The sequence below is a fragment of the Esox lucius genome, chromosome 20, assembly GCF_011004845.1.
Source record: "Esox lucius isolate fEsoLuc1 chromosome 20, fEsoLuc1.pri, whole genome shotgun sequence".
Classification (NCBI taxonomy): domain Eukaryota; kingdom Metazoa; phylum Chordata; class Actinopteri; order Esociformes; family Esocidae; genus Esox; species Esox lucius.
This window is the reverse complement of record NC_047588.1, coordinates 9,398,182-9,407,116: the sequence shown is the minus strand read 5'-3', so window position 1 is coordinate 9,407,116 and position 8,935 is coordinate 9,398,182. Positions and strand designations below refer to the sequence as shown.

At 42.4% G+C, this 8,935-nt stretch overlaps 2 protein-coding genes across 2 annotated transcripts; one reads left to right on the top strand and one right to left on the bottom strand.

Moving 5' to 3' along the window:
- Positions 1-1,705: 1,705 nt before the first annotated feature.
- Positions 1,706-4,357, bottom strand: dnali1 (dynein, axonemal, light intermediate chain 1). The gene is made up of 6 exons (XM_010885373.4): positions 4,169-4,357; positions 3,810-3,946; positions 3,230-3,399; positions 2,854-3,032; positions 2,399-2,563; positions 1,706-2,089 (listed from the first exon to the last, which is right to left on the bottom strand). Exons 1-6 carry the CDS (start codon positions 4,247-4,249, stop codon positions 2,054-2,056), a joined length of 768 nt encoding a protein of 255 aa, XP_010883675.1. The 5' UTR covers positions 4,250-4,357; the 3' UTR covers positions 1,706-2,053.
- A 237-nt stretch (positions 4,358-4,594) lies between these two features.
- On the top strand, positions 4,595-7,775 carry snip1 (Smad nuclear interacting protein). The gene is made up of 4 exons (XM_010885374.3): positions 4,595-4,923; positions 5,240-5,363; positions 5,532-6,148; positions 6,546-7,775. Exons 1-4 carry the CDS (start codon positions 4,748-4,750, stop codon positions 6,796-6,798), a joined length of 1,170 nt encoding a protein of 389 aa, XP_010883676.1. The 5' UTR covers positions 4,595-4,747; the 3' UTR covers positions 6,799-7,775.
- The last annotated feature ends 1,160 nt before the right edge of the window (positions 7,776-8,935 follow it).

Below are 8,935 nucleotides of genomic sequence, written 5' to 3'. Positions count from 1 at the left end.
CTTGATTTCCAAAGGAAATGCTAAATTTACTTTCAGCAGAGAACATAACTCTGCAGCAGTCCAGTCCTTTTTGTCTTTAGCCCAGGCGAGACGCTTCTGACGCTGTGTCTTGTTCAAGAGTGGCTTGACACAACCCATGTCTTGCATACGTCTGTCCGTGGTGGTTCCTGAAGCACTGACTCCAGCTGCAGTTCACTCTTTGTGAATCTCCCCCACATTTTTTAATGGGTTTTGTTTCACAATCCTCTCCAGGGTGCGGTTATCCCTATTGCTTGTACACTTTTTTTCCACCACATCTTTTCCTTCCCTTTGCCTCTCTATTAATGTGCTTGGACACAGAGCTCTGTGAACAGCCAGCCTCTTTAGCTATGACCTTTTGTGTCTTGCCCTCCTTGTGCAAGGTGTCAATGGTCGTCTTTTGGACAGCTGTCAAGTCAGTCTTCCCCATGATTGTGTTGCCTACAGAACTAGACTGAGAGAACCTTTAAAGGCTTTTGCAGGTGTTTTGAGTTAATTAGCTGATTAGAGTGTGGCATTAGTTGCCTTCAATATTAAACCTTTTCACAATATTCAAATGTTCTGAGATACTGAATTTGGGGTTTTCATTAGTTGTCAGTTATAATCAAAATTAAAAGAAATTAACACTTGAAATATCAGTCTGTATGGAATGAATGTATACATTATACAAGTTTCACTTTTTGAATGGAATTACTGAAATAAATAAACTTTTTGATGATATTCTAATTTTATGACCAGCACCTGTATACGTGTATATGTATGTATGTATGTATGTACAGTGGATATAAAGTCTACACACCCCTGTTAAAATGCCAGATTCTTGTGATGTAAAGGAATGAGACAAAGATAATTCATGTCAGAACTTTTTCTACCTTTAATGTGACCTATAACGTGAACAATTCAATTGAAAAAACAAAAATCTTTGCGGGGGGAAATTTAAAACTCACAATAATCTGGTTGCATAAGGGCGCACACCCTTAGACTTTGTAAGAAAAGGCTTCCATCTTGCCACCCTACCCCATAGCCCATTCATATGAAGAATATGGGAGATTGTTGTCTCATGTAGCACACAGCCAGTATATGCCAGAAATTCCTGCAGTTCCTTTAATGTTGCTGTTGGCCTCTTGGAAGCCTTCTCGTTTTCTTCTCGTCTTTTCATACATTTTGGAGGGATGTCCAGGTCTTGGTAATGTCTCTGTCATGCCATATTTTCACGACTTGATGATGACTGTGTTCCATGGTATATCTAATGCTTTGGAAATTCTTTTGTATCCTTCTCCTGACTGATATCTTTCAACAATTAAATCCCTCTGATGCTTTGGAAGCTCTCTGCGGACCATGGCTGTTGCTCTGAGATGCCACTGAGAAAATGTCAGGAAAATCCAACAGCTGAACTTTATTTGTGATTAATCAGACTCACTTTGGCAGGTGTGTAATGACTTCTATTTAACATGAGTTTGAATGTGATTGGTCAATTCTGAACACAGCCACATCCCCAGTTATAAGAGGGTGTGTACACTTATGCAATCAGGTTACTGTAAGGTTTTTATTTTTCCCCCTTGCAGATTTCAGTTTGTTTTTCAATTGAATTGTTCACATTATAGGTCACATTAAAGTGGAAGAAGTTCTGACATGATTTATCTTTGTCTCATTCTTTTACGTGTGTGTGTGTGTGTTATTGTCATCCTAACCAGATTATATTACTAGCCTAATTCAAGACATTTTGGGTAGTCATCCAGGACACCAGAAATCAGCAAGGGCCCACAACCAGACAAGATCAAATTGTACAGCACTATTGAAATAACATCTGTATCAATTGACAGAAGAAAGTATGTTCAGCTGTTCATGTCACACCATAAAATAATTTGAAAGTAATTGGCAAAACAGTGAGAGATTGAAATTGGTGGTTCAGTGGGTTTATTGTGCAGAAGTATGAAGCTTCATGGCTGTGATGTAATGTTTTATTACATAATGCTATATCAGATCATTTGAAATATGTCAGTTTCAGTAGTAGTTGACTTATGGAATGAAGAGGTCACTTCTTTGGGGCAATAATTCCTTCCAGTTGGGCCTGTAAAGGATAATGACTATGGTCAGAAACTTTTGAGGGTGTCTCTGAAATTGCTGATTTGAAGGTGTGTTACACAAAGGCTAGACCCAATATACAGTGTTTATCGATCTCTGTACAGCTTTTTGGTGCATAGAACTGTTTAAAAAAGTATCAGTTGATTCGAAATATCTTCTAAGCATTTGGGGAATATCCTAGACATGTTATTAACAGATGATGAGGTAAGAATATATATCATATTTTCCTTACTAATAGCCTACATGCCTTTTGTAACTTAGAGCGCTAAATGCACGTGATGATCCAGTAACTTGCCTTGAGCTGCTGGTTGGTTCTCTTCAGGAACTGGATCTCCTCTGTGTGTTTCTTCTCTTCCACCTGACGCCTCTCTGTCTCCCTCTTCTCAATGGCTTCACACTTGGCCTTCTGCTCGTTCACCTGCCTCTCCAGGTCCCGCTTCTCCTTCTCCAAATTGGCGATCTGCACGATAATTAGGTGCAAATCCAACAGCTTTTCATTAATTAAAAAAAAATTATTGTATTGTTTAGCAGGAAACTTGGAATTTCTTCTGATTATTTAGAAGTTAACTCTGAGCTCTAAGATGTCGAAAGGGCTAGAAAGATGGCGCCCTCTGGTGTACAAAAGATAAGCTGTTAAAAAAGAGTTCCCTGTGAAAGTGAATAGGTTAAGTGTTCAAAATGTTTTATTTATTTATACATCCATCTGCTGGTGTCTAAAGTGTGTTTGCGTCATAATATGCTGTTTTTTACCCTTGTCTCCATGTCAGACTTTCCCTGCTCGGCCTGAAGGGCTTTCCTCATGCCAAAGGCCACACTGCTCTCGTATAGTGTCTGGTAAGCAGCAATGGTCATACGAATTTCGTCTCGTACCCTCAACAACAGCAGTCCTCTCTCAGCACAGTTGATGGTTACCTGTCTGATTAACTCATCTATACAGAATAAGATATAGAGTTAAACTTGCAAAATCACAGTGGCAATATTCATTTCTTTATTAAGAACTAGGTTTAAGCTAGTTGAACATATCTCTGGGAAAGGAGCCTCTAAATGCTTTTCTGCTGCTTCTCCTATTCCTACTAAGTACTTATACTAACATCCCTTCATCTAATTTTCCCTGTCCCCTCCGTACCAAAGCACTGGGAGTAGAGCTCCCTGCGGACAGGGCAGATGCCCGTCTCCCTGGCCTGTCTCTGCTGCAGCTTTATGTCCAGCTGCTCCTGTAGGTGCACCACATCCATGCGGGTACACGGCGTGCTGGACACCTGCTGCACCCACAGCTGGTTGGTCTCCATCCATTCCCTGTAATGGTGGTATTGCTGGGGTGAGTGGCGTTGTTAGCCCTGGGCGTCCAGGGCTATAGCCCCGGATCTGTTATGAATAGCCCCGGATCTCAAATGGAACAAAAATAATAATAATAAAAAAACAGCCCCTGATCTATTCATCAATAATTCCGATCGCGCAATGTGGACGTGTAGCCCACTAGCGTGTACATCGAACTTTCCGCATGTACATTCAAAACCCTGTACTTTCAGTCTCGGGCGGGGCGGGAGAGTGGGCTAAGCCCCGAATGTATTGTGATCCTAGCGACGCCTCGGGCTAAATGTATAGTTGCCACATTTCAGATGTATCTAAACCTGACAATGTTAGTTCATTTTCCTATCTGAATAAAGGAAAGAGAATCGGGGTGTTTGTTAGTAAATATGTCATACCTGGGTGGTAGGATGGCATTGAGGATTTCCTCAGTTTGCTGCTTGTTGGTGTCAGCTGAGAGGTTCTTGGGTTTGGGTGGCGGTGGCACTGGACCCGTCATTACAGGCTGTTGCGGTGCTACTTTCAGAGGCCGTGCCTGAATTTAATAATTTAGTTTATTTAGAACACGAAACTTAAGCAAGTTTTAATGATGAAAAAAACAGACGGATATGGCTTGGCATGACTAAGGTAATGTAGACATTGATTTAAGAAATAGCTGTCGTCAGTAATGAATGACACTGTATGTCGTCAGTAATGCTAGTTAGCTACGTTCAATGGTACCATGCACACAGATAGAGCTTTTAACGTTATACTGTACCTTTGGGGACTTCTTTTCTGTGTTTCTGCTCACTAAGACTGGGTTGTCATACTTCAGCAGAGAATCAGCTGGAGGAATCATTGCGATACTTTGACTACAAAAAAATAAAAACGTGCCAGTATCTAGTTAACGTGTCAATTAATGTGTATGTTGTTGAAATGTGAAGTGAAAAACTTATCTGTGTACAGTTACCATGGCAACGTTAATTACATGCTCTCCCAACTAACCTTTCCGAACTTAATATTATATAATCGAAGGCGTACGTTTTATTAGAAAACAATTTGTTACACATATTTCATTAATTGTATATATTTTTATCTGTGGTAAATGCAAGACTGTGGTTGACAGATGACCAAAAAATCTGCGAAATTACTGCGGAACCAAAATGATACCATTCATTGTTGTAGTGAAATATATTTCCAACGTTCAGCCGGAACCGGAAACAGTTTCCTTTGGAGTAGTTTCATCTAACCCAACGCGATTTTCAGCGGAGATTGTAATTAAGTTTTTATACATATTTATTTGTTATGAACTTTATTTAGTCGATTTACGGATAACAACTTTTGGTTAAGTTTCATAATGGAGAAAGAGAGACGTCATAGAAGAGTGGTTTCTCCAGTACGGGAGTCAAAACCGAAAATCAAACAAGAGAAACTTAGCCCTACTAGGCCACAGAGATCACGACGCTATAGTTCTGGATCAAACGGCAGCCCTCCAAGGCCAAGCCTACCGCCGCAGCGAAGAAGAACGAGCAGGTAAACTTAGAAATCAAATTACATAACAGGGTTGCAGGCCGTGGTGTTGCACAATCCCAGTACTAGAAAGCTAGTACATAAAGCTAAAGATTTTGCTAGGTATGAGCTGTTATTGTTTTGCTGTATTGTTGGATGTATCGTTCAGATAGTCATGCCAGTAATAGGAGTTGTCCGTTTTAGCTTACCCGGCTACTAAGTGAAAATTATAGGTATGAAGTTTTTCAACGTATTGGCAGTGAATAAAGTAGTGTGTATATACTATACAAGTCAACATTTAGTTTTAAAGCATTTTCTCCTTGTTGATTTGATTGACTAGATCGCCACCCAGGACGAAAGATCGTTCGCCAGGTAGAAGGGCTTTGGGCAGGAGGGACAGATCACCCAGAAACACAGGCAGGAGCCGAAGTCCTCCCCGTGGTGCTGATGTGAAAATAAAGCGGGTGATTCGGTTATTACTTCTGAATGAAATGTAATAAGTGGCCAAAGTGATGCATACGCAAATCTGAATGCCACGGCTTAATGCAGTCAAAATAACACCATATCGACAACATTAGTCAACTTTCTGCTTGACTCAGGCTAAGTCTCCCATCCCTCTGTCTCCCCAACAGGAGCGAGATGACCACCGCGGTGCCGATGACCGGAGGAGGCGTGACCGCAACGACCAGCCGGAGCCCCCCGATCCGCCAGTGCGACGCAGCAGGTGGGAGCAGGCCGACGGCCCCCGCGAATCCGACCCACCCAGGGAGAGAGAACGGGGGGAGAGGAAGCGCGGGGGAGGCGGGGAGAGGCATCGGGAGCGGGACTCAGAAACTTTCCAGGAGCAGCAGGCCCAGAGACAGCAACACGACGATCGCCGGCGGGACAACCGGCGCCGGTTTGAGCAGAACGACAATGAGGACCAGGCCTTCGGACGGAGGGTCCAGGAAGGGGGAGAGGGTGAAAATAGCCCACCGGTTGACAAAGAGAAGCCCAACTTTGAATTATCTGGGGCGCTCACAGAAGATACCAACACGTTCAGGGGGGAGGTGATCAAGTACAACGAGCCCCCCGAGGCACGCATCCCCAAACGTCGGTGGCGGCTGTACCCCTTCAAAAATGACGAGCAGCTCCCAGTCATGTACATCCACAGGCAAAGCGCCTACCTGATGGGACGGATGAGAAAGATTGCCGACATCCCAATCGACCACCCCTCCTGTTCCAAGCAGCACGCTGTGTTTCAGTACAGGTGAGTACAGTCACCTGGTCACTCTGATGAAGCCCTCACCGTTAGTTTAGATGCTGACATTTAGAGAATTCGCTCAGACCGTCTCTTCACACACAAGTGGTCTTTGCCACTGTGTTTGTTTTGGTGTTACATGACTTCTGGGTGATGTAGTCCTGCTGTGTGTGAGGGATTTTTGCCGCTGGGTAATGTAGTCCTGCTGTGTGTGAGGGATTTTTGCCGCTGGGTAATGTAGTCTTGTATGTGAGGGATTTCTACTTTTGGGTAGTGTAGTCCTGTGTGTGAGGGATTTCTACCTCTGGGTAGTGTAGTCCTGTGTGTAAGGGATTTCTACCTCTGGGTAGTGTAATTCCTCTGCTAACTTGTTCTCAAATCCCTGTTCTTCCTGTGTTCTTTCCAGGTTGGTGGAGTTCACACGTTCGGATGGCACCACCGGGCGGCGGGTGAAGCCTTACATCATCGATCTGGGTTCAGGCAACGGCACCTACCTGAACAACCAGCGCATCGAGGCACAGCGATACTATGAGCTCAAGGAAAAGGATGTACTCAAGTTTGGCTTCAGCAGCCGAGAGTACGTCCTGCTACATGAGTTTTCCGACACGGCCGAGGTGGATGCCAGAGCAGAGGAAGATGACGAGGGCCTGGATGAATGAGGACACCCACTGGTCCTTCTTTCACATGCTTAAGAAGTATGTCCTTTCGTCATGTCTTCCTTCGAAGAAATCGCAATTTCATTTAGTTGGATATGGTTTTGCGTATTGGGATGTCACTTAGTTAACCCGGTCTAATAACTTAGTAATGTGCTTTCCTCTAGGATGCTTGAATGGAAAGTGCATTTTTAAAGTATTCAAACGGGGCTGTGGACTGACTTAAGTGCATTGTTGACCTAAGCCTACCACTTGTTGGCCATCATTAAAACGCCAATGGGACAATTAACAGAATGGATGGCCTGTTGGCTTAAACAGATTTCAGGGTTTAATAGAACAAATCAAAGTGACAGGTGATGTCTGTGCTCTCTCTTACAGTCATACAAACTTGCTCTAACCTGCCGTAACCGGTCTCAAGACTCAATTCTCAGGACATTAATTTGCTATAAGAAACCCACTGTACTTTTGCTGTGAGTACAGCTGCACACAGCAGCCGTTTGGGAATGGTCGCATAGAACATTGTCTCGAAAAACAAACCATGTGCCATTCCAAAATGCCTACTCTGGCTTCTGATACCACAGGGACCAAAAGTCTGGTGTCCTCATCACAGCTTTTTCCCTCAGTGCAGTTATAATTACAGGAAGCGTGAGCTTGGTATCTTCAGGCTAGACGTTGATCGTACGTATAGTAGTCCTCACAGTTTGCCCCCACCCCAATATCTGACAGTGCTTGTTTTGTTTCTACACAAGTGCTCAATGCCAGAAATGTTAGTTTACGAGAAATTATTTTATTATTATACTGTATTTTTGAATTTGAACCTTTAATACAAAATGAGTATGTGGCTAAAGACTAGCTCATGTCCAGACCATAACTGTAAATACACTGGATGTATTGAATGTGAGTGCTGGATTCATCATGGTGTACCGTTTCTGTGTTTGAGAGTTGCGCAAAGCAATGAGGAATAAACAAAACATGTATTTGTAGTTGCTTCTGTATTGATGTGTAGGAACGTGTGCATAGGCTATTCCAAGTAGTCTGTTCTTTTACTCAGTCTTTACCACTAAACTGGCTGTAGGTGGTAACCAACAAATCCACACACTCCAAAGCAAATCATGACTTGCAGCTACAGACCTTTTAAAAAAAATAACAGATATCTTCTTTTTGAGATGTTTTATATTTTAAAGGGGAATTACTTCAAATCGTCTATCAATAATGTGCATGTACAACCTCGTTTCCAAAAAAGTTTGTAAAAATGTAAAGAACAACAGAATGCAATGATGTGTGAATCATTTAAACCCTATATTCAATTGAAAATAGTGCAAAGACAAGACATCAGATGTTGAAACTGAGACATTTTATTGTTTCTTGAAAATCATATGCCCACTTTGAAATTGATGCCGGCAACAAGTTTTCAAAAAGCTGGGACAGAGGCACCAAAAGACTGGAAGAGTTCTGAAATGCAAAAAAACTAAACCTGGTGGAATATCGCACAACTAATTAGGTTATTTGGCAACAGGTCAAAGGTAACATGACTAGGTAATACAATATCTTTCCATAGAGGATGGGTCTGGCAGATGCAACAATTTAAGAATAAAGTGTGTAAGTAAAATTGCGACAAGTTTGGGGATCTCATCATCTAAAGTACATGATATCATTAAAAGATTCAGAGAATCTGGAAAAATCTCTCTTTGCAGGGGACAAGGCCAAAAACCAATGTTGAATGGCTGTAATCTTCAGGCCCTCAGACGGCACTGCATTAAAAAAAGACATGATACTGCAGTGGAAATCACTGCTGGGGCTCAGGAACACTTCTGAAAACCATTGTCTGTGAACACAGTATGTCGCTGCATCCACAAATGAAAGTTAAAACTCAACCATGCAAAAAAGAAACCAGATGTAAACAAGATCCAGAACCGCTGCATTCTTCTCTGGGCCCGAGCTCATTTACAAATGGACTTAGACGAAGTGGAAAACTGTCCTGTGGTTTGAAGAATATAAATGTGAAATTATTTTTGGAAATCATGGATGCCATGTCCTCTGGACTAAGGAGAAGAGAGAACATCTGGCTTCATATTAGCATACATTAGTGTACATGGGACAGGAGACTTGCACATCTGTGAAGGTACCATTTATGCTAAACAGT